General features: G+C 40.1%; 1 protein-coding gene across 1 annotated transcript in view; it reads right to left on the bottom strand.

Annotated features, from left to right (window-relative positions):
• LOC125431074 (prolyl endopeptidase) overlaps positions 1–23,825 on the bottom strand; it is an 81,721-nt gene that overhangs the window by 7,535 nt on the left and 50,361 nt on the right. Inside the window, exons 10-13 of the mRNA XM_048493640.1 lie at positions 18,628–18,731; positions 8,880–9,016; positions 3,587–3,681; positions 907–1,038 (exon numbers count right to left, since the gene is read on the bottom strand). Of these exons, the coding sequence (XP_048349597.1) occupies positions 907–1,038; positions 3,587–3,681; positions 8,880–9,016; positions 18,628–18,731 (468 nt within the window). The remainder of the gene's footprint in view (positions 1–906; positions 1,039–3,586; positions 3,682–8,879; positions 9,017–18,627; positions 18,732–23,825) is intronic.

Here is a 23,825-nt window from a genome sequence, read left to right as displayed (position 1 = left end):
TTCCTTCAATCCAATTTTCACAATTCATTTTTCTCTTTAGCCATTCTGACGTTCCCAACCATGTGCTCATTTCCAGCTGCCTCACCAACTGAAACTGCGGTAGAAATTGACTTTTCTACTGCATTAGCTCATATGACCACATATCCATATCGGTCCTTACATGCACATTGGTCTAACCAAGCACGCACACTTAAGATTATGACAAAAGCCAATAACATGTTGGAATGCTATCAGAATGGCAGTTAATGGACTATAACCTACTCAAAATGGTGTGTGCACTACTGGGCTCATTCCTAAGTGCTGGCGAAAGGTGGGAGGCATCAGTGTCAGTAGCACTTTAATTTGGGCAGGAAAAAGCCACAGTCAAAACTTTTAGACCAGGCTGCTGCATATAGAAATGCTAAGATGTTTCACTGCAGCTGGTCATCTTCTGCTGATATTTCAAGAGAGGCTTTGGTCTTAGATATGAATCTTCAGAAAATGAAAGTCACAAAAGCCACAAACTTGAAATAGAGGACAGTGGAGTAGGAGACGCTGGCAATTATACAGGACTGAACATTCATTCAGCTGGTTTCTAATACGTCTGGCCCCTTTGCTTCCACATCCGTTATTTTTTATACACTGTGTTCTTCTGCACATAGCTAATTCTAACCTATTGGAAGAAGAACAGATGCCTCTGAGCAATAGTGATATGCACAGTTCATAATGGCAGATGACTGCTTAAATGGGTAACTGATATTCTACAGACCTCAACAACATTTGGACGCTGATGGAGAAGCTAATTACGAGATTCAGTCCACATTATGATGCCATGTTTAAAAAGGTCCTTTCAGAACATACCCTATGGGTTCTTGATTCACTTTATATTAAATTCATAAAAACCAAGACCGTGCAAACCATTCTTACCCACTAGTAGGCCTCCATTTGAACCTCCATTAATGGTCAGATTTTTTGCAGAAGCGTATCCCTGTTTGATAAGAAACTCTGCAGCACATTGAAAGTCATCAAAGCCATTTTGTTTATTGGCTAGGATACCACCTAAATACAAACAACGAAACTGTGTTTAGAAACACACATGCAGACACGCTCATTATTGCTGATTTAGAATATTTGTTTTTGTGTGTGTACATGCAAAAAGAATTGCTTGGGATGTGAGACTTCAATTTCATTAGCATTTTAATTGTTCATGCTATGGAGAAATACAAAGACTATTGTGATTTCTTTCAAGAAAGAATTCATGAAACATTTCTGCTAAGAACTTTAATGCTTTCAGAAGCCTTGAATAATACATACTTGGACTGAGGATTGAGAAATAGAACAAGTGATGTTACTAATAACTGAGACATCTAAAAGCTGTGCATTGCAGATTCAGGATTGAAGTGACCATGAGTGTCTTCAGCTTTGCTCTAGCTTAATAGAACATTTATGACATTATGTTCATTCATGGCATTTTAAGATACAGAAACCTGACGATGCAAAAAGTACATGAGCAGGGATTTTTTAAAAACTTTCCAACAATATACTTTTTTGGATCTGGCATTTCCAGCAGATCAACTCAATAGAGTACAAAGATCACTTGACTAAACTGAAAAATGCTTATCAGGAAAGTTAACAACACTCTAATTTCACATTATGCTTTCAAAAGTTGCTTTAGAAAAATGGACCAAAACATGAAAACTTGGGAATGCATATCTGTCTCCCACCATTGTAAAGAAACAAACTATTATACCCAGGACTGCTCAGAAGCTAAATCCTCAAAAAAAGAGAGTCTTTCCTCAGTACACTCGGGCCCTTTCCACACACGCACGGAAACGCACCTCCACTGGCATGAATTATGCTGGTGGAGGCTCCGAGGCTGTTCGCACTGCAGCGTGTGAGCAACCCCTGACTTCCCCCCCAGCCGGAGAGGGGGCTCAGCACAGAGCCGCCTCTCCTCTGGTTCCCTCCACTGACCTCGTCTTCCAGGGGTCGGAGGGCAGCGTGGGCTGGTCTCTGCAGCCCTCCAGAGCGACACTGGACAGGCAGGTCAGTGGAGGCGACAGGAAAAGCGGCAGCATCCTGGTGGTGCAGTTCACACTGAGCCGGTGGGAAGCTGCCGCTTTGCAAAAACTTCGCTAGTTTTGCGAGGTTTAAAGTGGCAGCTTCACGCTGCTCTGGGGTGGCCAGGATGGCGCTGCTGCCTCCTGTGCAAACACTTCCCCAGGGACGGTGTTTTTGCTGTCCCTGGAGTGCTCTATTCCGCTCGTGCGGAAAGGGCCTAAGTCTACAATGCCTCTGAAGATCAAAAAAGGTACTCTGTCCTACTCAAAGGTAGAGTTTTATTATTAATTCATATTGACAGAGCTCTGTGACTTAGTCCCTTGGCTCAAATTATATCCTATGCTTCAAGGAATTGAAAATGAAATAAAATTCGAATTTTGACTAGTGGGAAACAGAAATTATATAGACAAAGTAATTAAAGACCAGTATCGTTATATCAGTTGATTTTGGGTGTTCCTTGCTGGGGTTTTTTGGGGGGAGTGGGGAGGGAAGTTTTGTAGGAAAACTCTTTTTAAAAAATCATAGGTAAAATACAGGCTGTGATTAGGCACTGAATTCATCGCTTCCAGCACAAACAGCTGACATTAACATATGAATACATCCCATTTACCATGGTCTGTGTTCAATTATAATCTTGTGCTACACATAAAAATAAACCACTCAATACTGATTCCTGTGTCTTTCCATTCCTGAAAATAAGGAGCAATATAAACTTGTACAAATTGTCTTGGTATCAAGCTTAGGTTAATTACTACAAATTACAGGCATAGAAAACATTACTTTAAAAAATGATCCACAACATTGATTGCATAAAAAAATGATATTATGTGTATCATGGATATAAGTATTTTATAAAAATCTATACATGAATCTTAGTAGAACCTATTGTCTTTTCCTTGTAGATTATTAAAACCTGATTGTCTGATTTCAGAAGTACTTTTAACTGCTTCTCTTTTTTATATGCTAACGTTCCAGCATGCTAATGTTCCAGCTAACCAAGATCCTCTCCACAAAATCTAAGCCATTCTAAATTCTAAAACTCATAAATACCTGCCTATGAAATTAACAAACAACAGACTTCCAACTAGAATCAATACATGGACTGGTGAAGAAATTAAGCCAGGAAATTGGGAAAAACAAATCCCTCTTGAATCAGGGTAAATTTTATTAAAAACTCATTAGAGAACTACAATTGATTTCCTTTATTGAAGGGTACTTTGTCTTGAGGAATACTACTGTGCATATGCTACCATGAGTGGTTTCTCTTTATGAAAATTACCAGATTATCTTGTTCCAATTACTGGGAAACAAGCCTCACTGCCCAAATGAAAATAATGATACTCAACAAAATTGTAAAAAAAATAACCTGGCCAATACAATGGAAGATAACTATAAATTTTTCAGAAGTAGTTCAAAATGGCTTTGGGAAAGGATGCAGAAGAGAAAAAAGAAAGATCAGTTCCAAATCAGTTTTTGCTGCAAGTACAAAACAACATCTTGGAGCTACTTAGTGTATGTAGTTGCAGAAATGATAAGAAATCGTTACCTTTGTGCCAAGTCTCTCCATATTCACCACCTCCTCTGATGTTTGCTACAGCTAGAATACCACCAAGGTTCCTTATAAAAATAAGCCTTGAAACACTGCAAATACAAAGTAACAACTGATAAGGTAAATATTTTCAGTGCATGTATGCCCTGTTTACTATACCTATAAAAGAATGTTGTTCCTATTTGCATGAAAATATCAAATTGTGTTGTACTGTTAGAAAATGTGCTGTTTCTAAGGCTATTTCTGCACAGCCCAACAACAGCGCCTCAGGGACAGTAAAAATACCATCCCTATGGTGCTGTTGGCACGGCTGCCACTGCTGCAGCGCAGCAGTGCCATGCTTCCCCCCCACAAAATGGTGAGAAAATGCTGCTTTCTTGACACACTCAATGAGCGAGTCTTTTGGAAAGTGGCGTCTTCCAGCTGGCGCCGTGCGAAGTGCACTGGCATGAGGGTGTTGCTTTTAGGCGCTGCCGGTTTGTTTTATTTACCTACCTTTTCTCCCTGCAAAGCTCTGGAGGGTGGGAGGGACACGCCCATGCTGCCCTCCAACCCCCGCTTGGCTTCTGAGATCTGACCATATCAGGCTACCCTGGGCTATTCAAGTCAGGGCCTATATGAATTAGTGCAGTGTCAAAAAGTTCTTGTTAATTATAACTAGATCCTCTCTTTGATCCCCTCCTCTTTCAAATTATGCTTAGATCTAATTCTGCAGCAAACTCTTATTTTACCAAAATTAACTCAAAGACCTGTTTTCTTCCTAGGTCACAATTCTCCAGAGAATTAAAGTGATTGGCAGTTCCAAAGTATGTAAGAACAAGGTTAAAAAAAATCAAACTCATGTAATTAGGGTCATTCATTCAATTTCCAATTATTTCCTATTTGTTCAGAAACTATGGAAGACTTACACTACTGTATGAAAAGAGGCACCGTGTTACTAGGCTGGGGATCAACACTTTGTGGTTAGCTGGCAATCAGGTATCCAGAATTTGGACATACTCTAGTTAAAGAAATAACTGTTTCCTTTTGATTACTATCTTTATTTCTGCAAAAAGCAATGTACTGAGTTTACCAAATTCTAAGAAATGAGTTACATTCTTTCACCAGTACTGGAGAAACAGAACTCCTAACACCATTTGAGTTCAGAAAACAGCAACCTGAATATCATCAGGGACAAGATTAAAGGGACGCATCTTCCCTATTTTAAAATAGCTGCATTAGCTGTCAAACCATTTCAGAATTCAATTCAGTGATGGTGATGGTTATGATGGTTATGACCCGTAAAAGCCCTTCATGGCTTAGAATACACATATTAATAAAGTAAATAAATCTATTTATAAAGCTACCTCTTTCCATGCATCCCCATGTGCCAAAGGAGGCTTTCTACTTGTCACCTTCTGGTTGTCAACGGCTTGTTCAACATCTACTAGAACCCATTCCTTCTGTATAGTGCCCATACAGTGAGTGGGAGAGGGAACGCTATCTTTAGACATTTTCAGGAAATGCTATAAGGTCATTTTAGCTGTAAGGGTTTTTTAACAGGGTTGAATTTGCAGACATTTTCTTAAGGAAAATAGTTAATGGAGCTTTATGGTGTATTATACACTTTAAATCTTGGAATTGTAAGCTGCCTTAAGCCACAAAACAAAGATGGGATATATAAACAAAACCATGATTTTTTATTAGGCCTCACAATAGTTTTGTATGACAAATGAACATAGTCATTCAATCTTAACCCTACTCTTGGACAGGTCAGGAAACCAGTCAGGTCTCTGGGGCTGAAACGGGTAAACAGTAAAGATAATGAAACCAACATTTCTTGAGGCAACTGTTGTTTTGGCCTGCAGGCCAAAAACTGCTTTTCCACGTTAACCATAGTTAAAATAGACCATAGAGCCGGTGTGGTGTAGTGGTTAAGAGAAGTGGATCTGGAGAGCTGGGTTTGATTCCCCACTCTGCCGCTGTTGGGTGACTTTGGGACAGTTTTCTTAGAACTCTCTCAGCCCATGTAGAGACAGGCAGTGGCAAAGCACCTCTGAAAGTCCCTTGCCTGGAAAACCCTATGGGGTTGCTATAAGTCATTTGTGACTTGATGGCAAACACAAACAATAGGCCATGACCATAATGTATGAATCAAATAATTGACTTTGTTCTAAAAGTTTTTGCCTTTGGGTAAAGGCTTTTGGCAATAAGTTCTACAGCACAGCTGATTGCACAGAATTGGGTGTGTGAGGTTAGCAGCTAGAAACACCATTCTTCTCATATGGTAATCTCAGTCCATCCACAGATGTTTTTGAATGAATTGATTAAAATTAAGAAGTAGATTTTTTCAGTTATGTTGCTTGTTTACTTATATTACTACTCTTTGTATCTTCCTTACCCCTCTATTAATAAATGATTATTAAAAACTATATTGCCAAATATGGAAAAGACTAGCAACACAGCCCATTGCGGGGGAGATGCAATGGGCCCTAGCAAAAGGATCGAAGAGGAAACATCTCCCCCTGCCATGGACTTTACTGGGCTGTAGTGGCTCCCACCCTACCCTTCCTCATGGTGTACCACTTACCTGGGTCTGATTCTGTGGTTTGCAGGTGGGAGAGGTGTGGCTTGGGGTAGGTGGGAAGGTGAGGATAGGCGGAGGTTGGAGAAGAGTGGCATGGGGTGGGAGGAGGGCAGGAGGTGAGGATTGGGGTGGGGGAGGGTGCAGAGAAGTGGCTTGGAGTGGGAAAAGGATGGCAAAGTGTGGCTAAGGGAGGGTTAAGGGTGTTAAGGTGAGTGTTGGGATGGGGGAAGGGTGGCAAGGTGAGTTTTGTGGAGCGGGCGGGTTGAAAGGTGTGGGTAGGGATAAGGGAGGGTGGCAAGGTGAGTTTTTGGGTGGGAGAGGGTGGGGTGTTTGACAAGCCCTTTGCGGGTTGGGGTGGAAGGGGATAGGGGGCGTTTGACAGGCCCTTTGCGGCCTGGCATCGCTTGGAGGGGGTGGGAGGGAGCGGGAGGGCTTTGCAGGGCTGCTCTGCAGGCTTGGCAATGCCCAATGGGAGTGCACACAGGCTTGGGTCCCTGTGTGTCCTGCACAGCAATTGGCTAAGGGTTTGTTGTCGGCCATTCGAACCATTAGCCAATGATGTATAAAGATAGGAGAGGAGGGACTTTGTTTTTGCTTTAATTATTTCTATTTGTAAATCTCTTCCAGTGGAGAACTGTGTTCCTTTCTCCCATGTTTGTATTATTTAAAAAATCAAACATAAAATTTGTTAAAAGGGGAAGTATTACAAATTCCTTGCTTTTTATTTATTTGTGCACATGCTGTTTACAAGTTACACACAGAAAACTTTTCTAATTTCCACTACCTAACATTTTAAATCTTTTTAATGCAATGGAAAATAAGAGCTCTGCCTCGATCATGAAGATGCCTGAATCATTAATCATTTTTAAATATAGTTATTAACTAAGACATTTAGAATTAGTGATCAAAAAGGTGAAATGATAAGAGAAAGACGTGCTGTCAAATAAGCCTGGAAATTAATGGATGCCCAGGTTGTTAACAATAATGTACAACAAGAACATACTAGAAAATATTTCATAGTTTCCCCTCAATTGTATTGTTTCACAAACCTCTTAGACGGACAGGGCTGTGCAATGATCAGCTGCCGTTCATCTATCCCCCACCTGCCCAGAAATAGGCTGCCTAGGTCAGGGGTAGGGAACCTGCGGCTCTCCAGATGCTCAGGAACTACAATTCCCATCAGCCTCTGTCAGCATGGCCAATTGGCCATGCTGGTAGGGGCTGATGGGAATTGTAGTTCCTGAACATCTGGAGAGCCGCAGGTTCCCTACCCCTGGCCTAGGTCATTCCCACAGGAGAGTTTAACACAGGGGTCTGCAACCTGCGGCTCTCCAGATGTTCTTGGACTACAATTCCCATCAGCCCCTGCTGGCAGGTTGCTGACCCCTGGTTTAACAGATATATTTCATAGCATTAGACCACTGATTTTTTCAATTTCTGGAAACTCAAGTAGGGCTTCTACTGCTTTATTACTTATTTAGTTTAAGATTTCTATTTTGCCATGCAACTCAACAAAGCTCTCAGGTCTTTATTCACAGTGTAGTCCTGAGGCACCATTTAGGCACAAAAGGAGTTTAAATATCTCCCCATGCTTCAGACTATTCCTCATGATTTCTTATCAGGAATGTTCCCAGTGTAAGAAAACGCCCCATGGCACAGAGTAGTAAGCTGCAGTACTGCAGTCAAAACTATGCTCATGACCAGAGTTTGAGCTCGAAGGAAATTTCAGGTAGCTGGTTCTAGGCCCGTGGTGGCGAACCTTTGGCACTCCAGATGTTATAGACTACAATTCCCATCAGCCCCTACCAGCATGGCCAATTGACCATGCTGGTAGGGGCTGATGGGAATTGTAGTCCATAACATCTGGAGGTTCGCCATCACTGCTCTAGGCTGATTAAGCCTTCCATCCTTTTGAGGTAGGCAAAATAAAAACCCAGCTTGAGCAAAGTGTAGATGGCTGAGGAAGACAACGGCAAACTGTTAACATAACTCCATGGATCAGTAATGACCCAGTGCTTCCACAGGGGATTACCTTTACCATAAGAAGAAGAAGAGAAGAAGAGTTGGATTTATATTCCCCCTTTTTCTCCTGTAGGAGACTCAAAGGGGCTTACAAACTCCTTTCCCTTCCCCCCTCACAACAAACATCCTGTGAGGTAGGTGGGGCTGAGAGAACTCCAAAGAGCTGTGACTAGCCCAAGGTCACCCAGCTGGCATGTATGAATTCCCTAGATAAGCCTCCACAGCTCAAGTGGCAGAGAGGGGAATCAAACCCGGTTCCTCCAGATTAGAGTACACTTGCTCTTAACCACTACATCACTGCTGCTCCTGTAATCTAGTTCTCTAATCCTGTAAATTACCCCTAGCCCTCTCAAACTTGCCCAGTTCTGTTATAGGAGAAATAGAACCCAGCACCTCTGTTTTAAGAGAATTTGCAAGGGCTATCTATCTAAACCTTCTGAACAGCAAAGGAGTATGCTATTGAATTTGTATATGATGGGCTCAGTGTTAAGTAATCTCTTTTGAAGTGAACAATATCCAGTGTTGTGAGAAATCCAGTTTATTTTTGGTTTAGTATCAGTGGGCTTCAATTTTTGTTTGTCACAAATATATAACCTACATAATAAAAATTTTACCTTCTCATTCTAAGATTATTGATGCTTTTTATTACTTTGATCAATGTTTATAATACAATATTAAAATATGGCTCCCAAGTCTACTTACCTGTAGCTTGGTGTGATAGATATGTTGAATCCACCATAACCATAAAGGAATGCAGGATGAGATGCATCTAATTTTATTCCTTTCTTATGGATAATAAACATTGGGATCTTAGTACCATCTTTGCTGGCATAGAAAACCTAAAAAGGGGGGAGGGGGAAATAAATCATTACTAAAATAGGGAATGGGTTTGCAAGAATGCAAACTGCAGGTGAGTGCCCCAATTCATGCAAAAAAAGAAGAGAGAGAGAGAGAGAGAGATTTGAATTACTAAAAACTATCAGGACACAAGAACTACCTTGCAAGATCAGATGGGAGTCTATATAGACCAGTTAGCCCCATGGTGGCGAACCTATGGTGAACCAATTGGCCATGCTGGCAGGGGCTGATGGGAATTGTAGTCCATGAATATCTGGAGTGCCATAGGTTCGCCACCACTGAGTAGCCCCTGTACTGTTTAATCTCTTCCTGAATGACCTTGTCCCAACCCTGAACAGCATAAACTCTCATTGTCCTCATTTGGATAATGTTCCAGATCCAGTCCTATTATATGCTGATGATGCAGTTCTGCTGTCCTGCTCAAGGGTCGGCCCCAAGAATTTACTCCTCAAATGAACAACTGCTGCGCTTCTAATCAGCTTTCAATCAATGCAACAAAATCCAAAGTCCTGGTTTTCCTAATCACTAGCAGCTCTATGTCCTGGTCTATTCAGTGCTCAGATATTGAGCAAGTCAGATCCTACAGATATTTAGGGGTTGTCTTCCAGCATAAGCCTGGCTGGGCTAAACATAGAGACACAAGGCCTCTGAAGGAGGGTAGCAAATGCTTCTTCTGCTGCTGTTCTGAAGAGGATTTTACCCTCTCAATGGCCACGAATGGCAGATTCATTCCGGTGGCCCTGAAAGTATTTAACATGAAAGTGATCCAACATCTAATGTACAGGGTTCCTATATGGATCCATGCATGGAAATCCAAGATTGAACGGTTACAGTCTAGCATCTTATATAAGGTCTTTGGAGTCCCTCACTGTATCCCCTATGCTGTCCTCTGCCTTGAGGCAGGACAGGACATCTTCTGGAAAACCACAAAGAAGCATGGAGCCACCACTTTCTGCAAATTTTAGGGTGTGCCTCTGTTTCTTTCTGATTCTCACAGCCTGGTCCAATCTTGTGATCACGCTGCGGAACTCCAGACCTCCTTGACTGATGGCTATTAATCGGTGGGATAAGATTTTCTCCTGCTTGGGCCTTTCATGGAATTCTTGCTCATGCTCACTGCCAACGTAGGATTTTATCATCAGTTAAAAAATAAACTATTTGAGCAGGAATACCAATACCTTTTGAGCAAGGCTCAGAGTTCCTGCTCACCTTTGTACTTTGGGATTATTCCCCAGAAACTCTATGTTGCCCATTATCTGGACCAACTTTTTAATCACAAACATTTTCAAGAGCAAGATGCAATTCTTTTCCATTGTCACTACTTCAAGGCTAGTTCTTAAACATCCGTTGGCATGATCGACACTGTTCTTTCTGCCCTTCTGACACTGACTCCCTTGAACACATCTTGCTCTTCTGCGCTAAATACAACAGCTTTAGACCCAACTTCTCTGCCTTAACCCCGGTTGGGTTCTCAGACCTTTCTGCCAATGCAAAAATGATTTTTTTGCTCATCAATCCTGAAGCTGAAATAACTGAAACTGAAGCCAAATTTCTACTGCGCGTTTTAGATTAGGTGCCCTTCATTTCTGTTCACCTCACACTGTTCTATACTGCATTTACCCCTATTCTTTGTCCTTATGTTGTTATATGCCTAAGAAAGGTCTCTAAATTATAAATTTTTAATTCCACCATTTTGAAAGGTTAAAGATGGGGATGAAGGCCTTCATTATATCTGCAATCAATTCAATGCACAGAGATCCGTTTGCTACATGCTAACTGTACAGGCCATACAACCACCCCCTTAAATTGCTAGGAGGGCTACTGCCTTTCACCCATGGTTTTTATCAAGGTATTTAGAAGCATTTAAACAAGTAAAATTAAATCTCACAAAAACTAAACAGAAGCCAACTCAAGTTCTATGCTATAGAGAGACTTCTTATCCAGATGCCTATGTATTTTGTAAAAAAAGGAAAACTAGATTCCCAACATTTAAAATCTGCTTGACTGCCTACAGTGTTATTTCATTATCACTGCCTGCCTAACTACAGTGTTATTTCATTATCATGTTCCAAACGGAGACTGTATGAAGTTTAATTCGTAAAGGAGATTAATAGTTTGTTAAATGCAAATGCTTCCATTTGTCACTGAAAGGCAAACAAAAGAGAGCAACAGGGGGCTCCCCTCAAAAAGCAGCTACATAAAACTTCAGGCACTACTATAAAGGCCCTGCCTTCTTACTCACAATGGTGTTATTTTTACGGGGGCAGGTGAATTATAGTTCTGAGTATCTTAATGAGTGGCAGTGGTGACAACAGCAGCCTCTTTTTAGAGTTGGCTGAATTTAGGCTATTTAGGACTTTAAAGCCAACACCTTCAATTGCTATGTAGACCTCCCCAATCAAGGAGAAATAGAAAAAGATAGCAATGTTATTTGTGTTTTTGATTTCTTGCCCAAGGAAACACCAACCATCATTCCAGTAGGACACACAGAAAGCTGTGTAAGAGTTATTTTTATACTAGTGGGTAACTCCAAGGGTAATATGATTCTGTCTACCACATGATATGTAATGAGTATATCATCATGCATACCGCTGGTAAAATTAAACACCAAATACCATTATGGCATCTCAAATTAGTTTGTCAATTGCAGCTGTATGGGCAGAAAATATTTCAGAAGCAAGGGTGGTGGTGGTGGAAGAATGCAAAAGATAGATGTTTTGCATAAATTCTAGACATTTTTCTTTCAAATCTTCATGTTACATGAACAGGTAACAAACAGTTCCTGAAAGAGCTTGATTTTTTTACAGGTTTTCCACCTCAGTACACATTTATAAACAGTGTACAGAATTACAAACACTGCAACGCAGAGCGAAAGAAACTAAAATATTGCATGTGAAGAAAGAGAGTAGAGAGGGCATCAATAACAAAGCCATCTTTAGAGCACATCATAAGCCTTCTAGATTAAAAATAATCAACCAGTCAGCAGTCACTAAGGTTGCCAGATGCCAGGTGGGGGGCAGGGGATCCCTGCCAGTCTGAATGACAGCAAAAAATAAATAATAATAAAAAATGGCTGCCAGCCAAAGGCATGATTTCAAATCCGGAAAAACTCAGAAGTGACATTTCATGTGTCTAGGAATTGGCTGAAACTATGGTCAAAGCAAAGAGTTTCTGACAATTCCTAGAGAGGCATTCATTTCAACAGAGAATGTTGTCCACAAGCAAACGAGTGCAAATGTGGGTGAACTGCCTCTGCTGAACAATATACTGTGTCTTCAGTAGACAATAGAAAATCTGTATTTAAAAAGGCTTAATTAAGATTCAAAGTTTATATTGTGGTAATAATTGTAAATCATGTTCTTTTCTGGAAAAATTGCTGTAGAATAATAAACAAACTGAACTTATACTTAATTCAGTGTAGACGGGCTGAAATTTTGTGATTTAAAAAGTTATCTAGAGATTTAAAACATTTTTAATGTTGACAACAAATGATTTTCCCTTCCTTTTCTAAATATGGGTGTTTGAAACATCTCTTCTAGTATTTTCACTTACAGTTTGGTAGCTAATTACCCCCTAATGCTATGAAAAAATGTTTAAAAATGTCAAAATGACATTACTTTTCAGAGTTTGAATTTGTCTTGTATCATCTTTTCTAAAATGATAATAACTACAATTTTAATGATAAAAATGCAAAATGGGAACAATTTAAAGAGAAATTTGCTGCCAGTGTTTCCTTATGACCAGCTTGTAACAAAATTAGAAATTCTAGCAGCGGTAGAACTTGCCCCTATAAAACTGCAAGAAGCAGGGACAGCTTTAAATGAGTCGGCTGCATAAGTTGTGGCTATTTTATATTGTTGGAATAGATCTAATTATACTGTTATAGATATAACGTTAGTGTGCTGAAATAATTACTTGCTTAGTTTTACTAAGCATCTGCATTACAACATTGTGTCACCTATATACATATGCCTCATAAACACTGTATATAGATTACACCAGGGGTAGGGAACCTGCGGCTCTCCAGATGTTCAGGAACTACAATTCCCATCAGCCTCTGTCAGCATATTAGGTGGCCAATGGCCATGCTGAGTAATTGTAGTTCCTGAACATCTGAGAGTCATGGCCCTATTCTGGACACACCATTGTCACTCCTTCAGTGGATAGGACTACTATCAATTTATATTTTTAAAAATATTCTGATTATAATGACCACGAGGCTGTATTCTGAAAGGATATGGAACCCACTCTGAAAATATATAGGATTATCCAAGATTCTGATTTTTCAACTTTCAGAAATATTTATTTATTATTAAATAAAGAAACAATAATATCCCAATCCTTTTATTTATGGAATAAAAATGTAGCTGAATAGAAGACAGTTTAGTTCATAGTACTGTGAATAATCGTTCAGTAAGAAACGTGCCCGCTTTCTAGTATTATAGCTTGTTTTATAGCTTGCAACTGATATAAACTCCAAACAAGACTCGCTTTACTTAGCAGAAATACCATTATTTTACCAAACCTCATCTTGGATTCTATTTCTTGGTCATGTTAGAGCTTGAGAGTATCCATAAACTGACTACCTTGTTTTGATAAGGTACGACGATATTTCAACAGAAATGCTTGAAGTTTTGACATGGTTTATGGGTAAGACAATATTCCAAATGACTGATAAATTCCTGAACACACTAGCACTAAAGCCCATTTTTAATTAAAATAAAATGGGCTCAAGAAGGGGGGGGAAGGGCAGGGAACACCCCCCCCCCCTCCTTGTTCCCTCCAGGAGAGCAGCTCATATTGTTTGGGGAAGGGGATGCTCCTGGGTTGGGGGAAGGTGGGCGGGGACAAGATAGAATGTCAAACAATGGTTCATTGTCGGACATTCCATCACTTAGGCAATTATGTATAAGGATATATATTTGAAAGCTCATATTGATCCAAATACACAGACAGGAACAATGCATAATAGAAAGCCCATTCAGTCCATCAAAATGCCCAATCAGATGGCTAAGTAAAAACATGTGAGAAAATTATCAATGTATCTCAATATTAAGCAAAGGTGCCCAACCCTCATTATGTTAAGTCAGTCAGAATTAGTTTATCACTTGTTACTATTCATCCTACATAAGCGTTGTAATGTACACAAGAAGTCCCCTGGGAGTGAGTTTCTGCATTGCATGTACTTCAGTTTTGGCCCTGCAGGGCTCCTGTATGCAAATGAGTTGCACAGGTTTTTGTATGCAAATAAGTTGCCCAGGCAAATGAGTTGCGCAGGTAGCTGACCGAGAGGCTGACTAAAAAAGGCCAAGTATTGTACATTACAACAGTTTGTAGATCTACCGGCTCTTCTGGCCTGAACGTTTTTGGGCAGCTACTTCCATGACTTGCTTGCCAGGCCATTGAGGCTGTCAGAGCTGGGTGGAGAGGAGAGGCCAGGCATAGGGGAGTGGCCAGCTAAGGGGCATGTGCCTGGCCTGGGACTGCCACAGTGGAGTCCAGAGGGAAGCAGCTCAGTGGTGGCTCCTTATTGTTCTTGGAGCTCTAAGAAATGCTTGGCTCCTCTGTCTGCCAGTGAGGGGCTGATTCTGATGCAGGTGGTGGAACCAGCTTAGGGAAGGAGAGGTGAGGCCCAGGGTAAGGGGCAAGGCAAGGGAGGAGGGAAAGAGGAACACCTCTGGGTCACATGAGCCTGGGGTGGGGTGGGGGGCTTTTTGCAACAGGTGCTCATATTACTTTTCAGTTCTCTTTTTCTCTCCCCCCACCCTACAGCGCTCATTCCACTTTTAATTTGGTTCTTACTACCATCAGGTTTGCAGTTCTGCTTACCACTGGGATGTGCAGTTGAGGAGCTGTCAGGCAGGAAGGAAGTGATGAAAGTGGGGGTGGGGTGCAATTTCACAACCTGCCCTGGACACCATTTTGTGAAGAGATATCCAGTAGTGAGATCCAAAAATTTAACAACTGATTCTGGTTGAGTGGGGGGCGGGGGCGGTGGTGGGGTGGAGGAGGGAGGAGGCAGGGCCGCAGAAGCTGGCAGGGTTGCGACCTGCCGCCGGCTGCTTTTGCCACCTCTGGAGATATCCCTGCATAAATGGCCTTAGTTACAGCACTATGTTACATTGAAGGACTGTAGGCATGTTCTTGTATGCCTTCTCTTCATTTGATGATTACATCAGAGAGGGAAAAGAGTTGTATGTCATAATTAATCACTCTCAATCAGTAGTTACTGGAATCAAAGGCCCTCACCAGAACTTTCATACAATTTCACAGAAATGTGGGCATAACGTTTTTCAGTGGAGGCATTTCACGCTTCAACTGAGTCATCAGCCAAGCAATACACCTAGGTGAATTAGCATAGAGAGAATTAAATTGGGAATGGAACTTTCAAGTTGTTTTTATTCATCTCAGCTACTTTAATATGCTGAAAAGTGTGAATTCACCACAGGTTCATTATGGGCAACTGCTGCATTTTAATGATTGCTTTGTAGAGGAAAAAACTTCTAGTTTCATGTGACAGGATAAATTTAGGAGTGGTAACACTTCTGAGTAATGTAAAGATGACTGAGGGTGCATGAAGCATCTCATGCCACCACTAGCAGTAGACATAAAACATGACACTTGCAGTTCATGGCATTTCAGTTCCCATTGTCACATTCAAACCCATGCTGTTTGTTATGGCTATAGCTTCTACACTGGGAAAATGCCATTTGGAAATCAGTTTTGTCTAATAATGGTTATGGACAAGGTGCAATGTTTAACCTGTCTTTTTTCATTAGTGTAATATGCACAAACGACCTCTCTGTGAATATTGCTATTCCTGATTAGGACAGTATGTTAGTGTTAATGTTAAAATCTAACACTATTATTATTTGTTAGACTGTTAAATCACACTGGATACAGTTTGAAGAAAATCACATGCAACATGTTTCTTTTAAAGTCTTGTTACAGAATATGTTTCTTCTAACTAGATGAGAAGACAGGATGTCTTAACCTGGACTAGAAGAGCAGGAAGGAAAACAGTGGAAGAAGATCAGATGCATCATCTTGCAGAGGATTTTAACCCTTCCCACTGGAATACTTATAAGGCTTTGGCATGAGCCAGAGGGCATGAGCCGAAGAGCTCTTGGTTCTTTGGCTTGTAGCCCATGATCACAGCCCAGGCCTTTGGAGAAACAAGCATATGAGTACAGGAACACTCCCAGATGTTTTTGTGCATACAATCACTTTTTGGGTTGTAAGCTGCTTGGGGTCCTTTTGGAAAAGATTTCTTTGCAGACTTGGGCCACTGAACTGTGGAGATGTGGCTGTCCCAACAGGCAGACTAACTTGCCTCATCCAAATTTGAAGAGAGCCTCTCACTCCACTTTTCCTTAAACCTTGATAGTGATTCTCCTATTTTCTATGGGCAAAAACTGTCAAAACTGATTAAGACTCAGCAATAGTTGCCCTATAGAAACTACTGCAAACAACTCACCGCCTACATATCCCAATGAAATCTGTGGTTCTGCTGGTACTTGTCCTAGTTGACAAAAGCTGGTAGGTCTTTTGTCACTGATGTCAGAGTGCCCTACACATGTTGCAAGGAAATGTGCTGTTCATTAAGCCTCGAAAGAAGAAGCAGGGCTCTCATTCCAGCTGATCCAACACTCACAGGAACTTGTTTAGTTTTACCTACAAGTATTTAAAAAGTTCAGCTACTCTGAAGAAATCTCAGAGTCCCCCTACCCAACCCCCCCACCCCAAAAAGCTCGAATATAAATGGTGACCCAGTTCTCACTAAGACGATAGAATTCTTTATCTGTCCTGGGAATATTGGCGTCATATGAAGTAGGAAAGTGCTAATTGTTAATCCACACAGGTGAGATTGTCTCTGTGTCTGTGAGCAAAGAACTTGTGAGCAAGCTAGCAAGTTAAAAAACTATAAAAGAAAGACGTCTTTACCTCACACAGTTTCAGAAGAAATATGGTAATAAAAAATGTATCTTTCCCTAACATTTCAAAGATGAATTCAACTACTTAAAATAAACATTTTGAAAAATCAGAGACCTGAAGCCCTTTAAAGATGACAAAGATCATTCTTTAAATTGCCATTAAACATTTTTAGTACCTATTGTGCTTTAGATACACTAAGGCTGATTCCTCATGGGCCAAAAACAGCGGTGTGAAACATGGGCCAAAAACAGCGGTGTGAAAATGGTGTGAAAACAGTATAAACCCTTTTACACCGTTTTAAACCCTTTTACACCATTTTCACACTGCTGTTTTTGGCCCATGCGGAATCAGCCAGAGTGTTTTGTGAGTACTAGGATCAATGGCTATGGATTTCTGCAGATCTGTTTCCGTTTGACACCCCCCTTTCTCTCAGAAAAACATTTTGGGCATATGCAAAAACTCATCAGAAAACATATGTCCTCTACTTTTGTAGCCGTGTTTCCTCAGTTTGCTAGTATCTTTGAGTCCAACAAAAGTTATCACATTAGGAGGGGTTTTCCTTTTCTTCTGCTCAGAATTTATACGAAGACCAATAAAGGTGTTCAAAAGAATCCTCAGTTTTTTCTGCTATGACAGTTTCCCCCTTCATAGGCAATTTCCATGTCTACGTATCAACAGAGTTATGCTTACAAGAAATCCTCATAGTCTTTCTATTCTCAGGGTTTTGCTGTTTTCATTTTCTGATATGACATTCCACTGTGCTCCATACAATGAAGAGAGAGGCAGAGCACATGAAAGCAGAAACCATACAAAAGCCGAATGATTTATTTAGTTATCCCATGCCACAAAGGATAAAAAAAAATGGTGGATCCTTCTTAAACACAAAATGAAGAAATTTCATTTCAAAGAGCCTTTTGTATTTTCTTAACATATTTGCGAAGTTTAAATATGGAATTAATTTAAGTGTAGAAATGATTTTAAATTCTATAAACATCTTCACCCAATATACCCATAAGGTTTCTTTTTCCCACTGAAGCACTTTAATTACACGGATATTTGAATGTAATTATTGTCAACTCACTGAACTTAAAAATACAATACTTATTAAAGCTACATAGTCATATCACATCTCTCAAGGATGAACACAGGACTCCCGCATTCCTGAAGGAAACAAATCTCCACCGAGCATTTGTGTTAAGCGATACAGACTGTACTCCTGACAATCCATATCAATCAAAGATAGGAAAAGGCTATTTACAGGCACAGCTGACCTTCTCTATACCAGACCTCAAGAATTTAGTACAGGGTCAGTACACTACACACATCAACCCTGATGCTATGACCCAAAAGTATACCTGCAATTGAAACGTTTTCCCCTGCTCCAGCAGAAACTATACTCAAATCTTTATCTAAGTTACAACCCTACTAATTACTTATCCTGGGAAGGTCTCATGAAGGTCTTATGTTCTTATGAAGGTCTCACCAATGCCCCTTGGGGAGAGGCATTATAATGTTTTATGAGGAAACTGTCATCAGAAATGTCTAATATTTTACTGGGTAGGATCTCAAAACTGTAATTGTGGAATTACAAATTCAACTAAAAGGTCAAGTCAAAGTGATTTGAGAACTAGAAAAAGGGACTTTTTTTGTTACTTACCTGCACTGTTTGATAAGCTGAAGGATCAAGTCCTTTCATTGTGATCTCTCTGAAAACTTTTGGCTCCAGTTCTTCTTTGGTGAGATCACAGTGATAAATAATACCTAAAACAGAGTTTATATTTGTCAGTTTTGACTTAGAAATTGTGAATGCGTGGTACACCAACAGCAAGAAACAACGACAACTGAACACTTTCCATTCTCTTAAATAAATGTTTTTGTTAACATACATTGCTAATGTTTCTTTTTTGGTAATGTGAATCTCTTGATTGAGCTACTGAATTTTTGGCCTTGCTAAAATTCATGCCACTCAGGAAACAATTATGTTCCTTTCTTCCCCTTTAAATTAAATGGAGGCTGACATCTTTGTTCTCTCTAAAAAAAGACAAAGCAACTTCCCAGAGATGGCAATATTGTATTTTATTTTAAAGGCATGTTTGAAACAATACAAAAAGTTGTCTTTAATGAAAAACACCTGTAGCCTTTGTTGTCTTAATGGAAAGAACAAAATTTGCAGTGGAAAAAACAAGCAGGAAAGAACAGCCCGGCCAAGACTCTGAAAAGCAGTTCCGCTGACAAGGACAAGGAAGACAAGCTTATTATCAACAATGTATTCAAATAAACAAAAATATCAAACGGGATGATGTGCTTCCATTATACAGTATATTAAAAAGATACTTAAAAGATATTAAAAATAGATATTTATTTAAAAAATTACAATTCATTTTCTGATTATTGAAAGCATCTAATAAAACAATTAAAATGATAAATCCAACAAGATAGTATAAATCACAATTCCAGAGGTATTGTTACTATGCAACTTGCAGCACATCTACCAGTGTTGAAATGCACTGCGACAAAAATTACCAAGCAAAAACTGGAAAAGGTACCATATTTTTCAATTGCTGCCACTACAGCTACATTCAGATAATAGCACTTCCTGACTCTCCCTCACTCAAAAGGCAAAAAAGGAAGCAACACTCAAGGCATTCTGCTATCAACAGGAAACATTTTTTTCGTCTACTAGTAAAAAAGAAAAAATAAGGAATGGTTTAATTTTTAAGTTTGTTCACTCCTTGAATTACATTACAACCTGTTGATTCTACTGTTGAGTTGCCATGCGCCTGCTGCGGGTAGGAAAACTCCTGCCTACAGAGGGCCTTGCCTACCCACATTCCATCAACCAATGGCAGGAAAGGGAAAAAATCCTGACATGACTTCCGGAAAAACTCTGAAGGGACCTCACTTTTCTCTAGACCTTTTAGGAATTCCTAGAAAGGACTGATGCCACTTCCAGGTTTCCCTCCAGAAACGACATTATGGTGTCACTGATGCCCCCCTCCTCCAAGTATCACTTCTGCCCCAAAGTCCCCCTGTTTGCCAGACGAGGCAACCCTACTTTTCTGGCCTAACAACCAATCTGTAAACAATAGTGGAAAGGGACAAAAGAAATCTTTTACTCTTGCTGAAGTAGTAGTCATCACTGTGGATGACAGGGTATTGAACGCACATTTTATCATTAAAAGCAAAAGTTGCAATCTTTTAAAGATTTTTCTCACAAAAGTACATTCTCCTGCTTAAGAGCTACCTTTATAATCACCACTATCCTATTCCAAAATTATACTTAATGCCTATGAAAAAGCCCATGGAAAGGGTTCTTTATTGATTTATATAGCCCTTTTCATGTAGAATGGAAAATTATTATAAAAACCCAATTATCTTCAGAATACTGAGATACCTCTTTAATATCTCCATTTTACAGGTAAGAAACACACTTAATCAAGCCATAATAGTAGTGTTGTTCAATGAATAGAATGCTGGGCTGATGGTGTACATTCAGCAGAATAAGGCAGTAGGCTGTACTACTTCAAACTGCAGGTGTATGTTACAATCTTTCTCCTACCAAAAGAATGGGTCTGCATACATAAAATATTTATTTAATACATTTTTCTACATTTCCTCTAAAGAGCTTAGGCTAATATACTCATCCTCCCCTTCTTTATTTATTCTTAAAACAGCCCTGTGGCTGAACGAGAGTGCAATTTACCCAAGGTCACCCAACAAATGCCATAGATATGTGGGGACTAGAACCGGAGTTCCCCAGATCCTAGTCCAGTATTCTAATTTCTACCGCATACCAGACCTCAGCGACTCATGGACAAGGCAAGCTTTATAAGCCCAAGGAATTATTTTAATAGGAAAATATATAAAAGTCAAATGGCAATACTTAAACCTGCAGCGGTATTGTTGAAGAAAAAAAATTACTGTTTGATTCTGTGCATACATGAACTGCCCTTAACATGATATCTGATACGGTGTATTGTCCCTCTGTAATATACATCTTCTCTAGGTCAAAATATCTTATCCCTTACAAAGCAAATCAGACTTGGTTGGGTACATCTTACCCATTCTGCTATCCTTTTGTTCATCTAGTGTTAACAGATTTATTTAAAGCAATTTTTATATGACTATGCCTTCAGGTTTTTAAGAAAATGATTAAAATAAAAGTTGCAATTTCTATATTAATGGAAAATGATTAAAATAAAAGTTGCAATTTCTATATTAATGGAATATTTATAGGGAGTAGTCACTCTCTGAAAGACAACACAAACAGCACTATTGAAGATCACTGCATGAATTGTATATATAATATTGTAAATGTTAGATTCCACTGATTCCACAAAGGCTAGCTAACATACATTCAAAAACTCACATTTTAATATGCAATTAATTCATTCATCAGTGAAGGTTGTCAATGCCTGAATTCAAACATAATGATAAACTATGGCACATTCGTTATGACAAACCGTATAAATATTCAAGTGCAAACAATTCAGTTCCTGCTCTTGACCTCAGCTACTATAGACTTCATGGCTTTACAACAGAAGCGTTCCTCCCATTGGGCAAAGTGGGCAGTTGTCCAGGGTGCCCTCTTGTGGTGGGAACCAAAAATGCAGGTTTGTTTGTGGGATTTTTTAATATTTTCAGTGTTTTCTTCCCGTTTTTGGCCTGCAGGGGGCGCAGGGATTTTTCAGGAGACTCTCCTGATGATATCACCCAGGTTTGGTGAGGTTTGATTTAGGGAGTCCAAAGTTATGGACCCCCAAAGGGAGTGCCCCATTCCTCATTGTTTCTAATGAGAGCTAATAGGAGATGGGGGCTACACCTTTGGGGGTCGATAACCTTGGACCCCTAGAACCAAACTTCACCAAACCTGGGTGGTATCATCAATAGGGGCTCACAAAGATGCTCAGAAATTTTGGTGCTCCTATCTTAATAATTGCACCCCTGACAGCAGGCACCCCCCAAATTTCCCCAGATTCTCCTTTTAAATCCACCCTCTTCCTGCCAATGCTTGTTTTCTTTCTTTCTTTTATTCTCTCAATGCCTGTTGTTGTTGTTGTTATTGTTGTTGTAGATTTCACAGCTGATATGAACATTATAAAGTTATGCTTGTTGCAAGACCACAGTTGAGAAATATTTACAGCAGGGAAAATCTTTCTTGCGGTTGTGCTCAGGAAATCAGTAACTTGGTGCTACTGAAACTGCTGCCTTTGCTATTTTGCAAGACCAACAGATGGTGCTTCTGGGTGCAGGGTCAACATTAGGTATTGACCTGGCCACTGAAGTGACTGAGATGGTTCACCCGACTAGCCAGGCTTTTGCTTTTTGCTGATTTAGCTTACTAAATGGAATTCATATGTAACCTCATACGTAATCAAGTCAAATGATGCTGATTATATTGAGATGATTAACGACAAAGTTTCTAAAATTGTCTTATGCTGATGTGTTTTTGATGACTGTACTAATATGTTAAAGGTTAAGATTGTGAGCCTGAGTGGACAGCCGACAGCCAGCCAGGATTGGCCAGATGAGATCAGAAGGTCTGTTCAGAAACACCTTAAAATGAGCTGTACTGCGATACAGACTTCAGAGAGTTGGTACCAAGGTATTATGCTCTCTCCATGTCCACCTGACATGTCAATAAATCTAGCTTGCTATTAGCCATCTTTGTTTGGAGTTTTTCATGAGTAAAGAATTCCATAACATAGCTGCCAGATCTTTAGCTGGTTGTTGGCCTTCATTACAATTCGAACCTCACCCAGAGGCTTAGGAAGTTGTAATGTATTGTAAAGTATTTGTGCGGATCCCAGCAGGACTGCCTTCTGAATTTGACAGATGTTAATTTTGTCAATTCGAAGATGTTTCAAGTGCTGCCCTAGTGTTTTTGGGATGGCGCCCAGCGTGCCGATTACCACTGGGACAACCTCAGCTGGTTTGTGCCATAGACGCTGAAGCTCGATTTTCAAATCGTGGTATCTAGTGACCTTCTCGTGTTCTTTTTCAATGACCCTGCTGTCACCGGGGACTGCTATGTCGATGATGGTCACTTTCTTGTCCTCGAGCACGGTGATGTCTGGTGTATCGTGTTTCAACACTTTGTCTGTTTGGATTCGAAAGTCCCAAAGGATCTTGACTTTCTCATTTTCCATTACTTTCTCTGGACAATGTACCCACCAGTTCTTAGCTGTTCTTACGTTGTAATTCTTGCATATATTCCAGTAGTGGTGTGTTGTTGTGGTGTGTTATTGTTGTGGTAGTGGTAGTAGTAGATGATTTCACAGCTGCCAGATCTTTAGCTGGTTATTGGCCTTCATTACAATTTGAGCCTCACCCAAAGGCCTTTGTTGTTGTTGTTGTTGTTATATGCACCCCCTTCGGCATGGATTTAAAGTGAGAATCTGAGGTCCCCAGTTTAAACATTGAAAGTGATGCTGTTTCAGGTGGGGGAGAATCCACCCCAAAATAGCATCACTTTCAATGTTGTTTAAACTGGGGACCCCAGATTCTCCCTTTAAGGTGGATTTAAAAGGAGAATCTGGGCTCCCTAGTTTAAACACCATTGAAAATGATGCTGTTTGGGGGTGGATTCCAGCATCACTTGTTTAAACTAGGGAGCCCAGATTCTCCTTTTAAATCCACCTTAAAGGGAGAGTCTGGGGTCCCCAGTTTAAATAACAATGTTTTCATAGCAGTAATAAAACATTTTGAAAGCATTTTGAAATTGTTTTCAAAAAAATATTTCTGTTGTGTGGATGGCCCACTGCTGTGTTCAGATTTGTGAGTTGGGGCATGTTCTATAATGTGATGGTGACTTTGAAACGACCTGGTGGAAACATCATTGTTTGGTCACGGTGG

This window comes from Sphaerodactylus townsendi, linkage group LG01 (genome assembly GCF_021028975.2).
Source record: "Sphaerodactylus townsendi isolate TG3544 linkage group LG01, MPM_Stown_v2.3, whole genome shotgun sequence".
NCBI lineage: Eukaryota > Metazoa > Chordata > Lepidosauria > Squamata > Sphaerodactylidae > Sphaerodactylus > Sphaerodactylus townsendi.
Note: the sequence above shows the minus strand (reverse complement) of the source record. Positions and strands in the feature narration are given on the sequence as shown.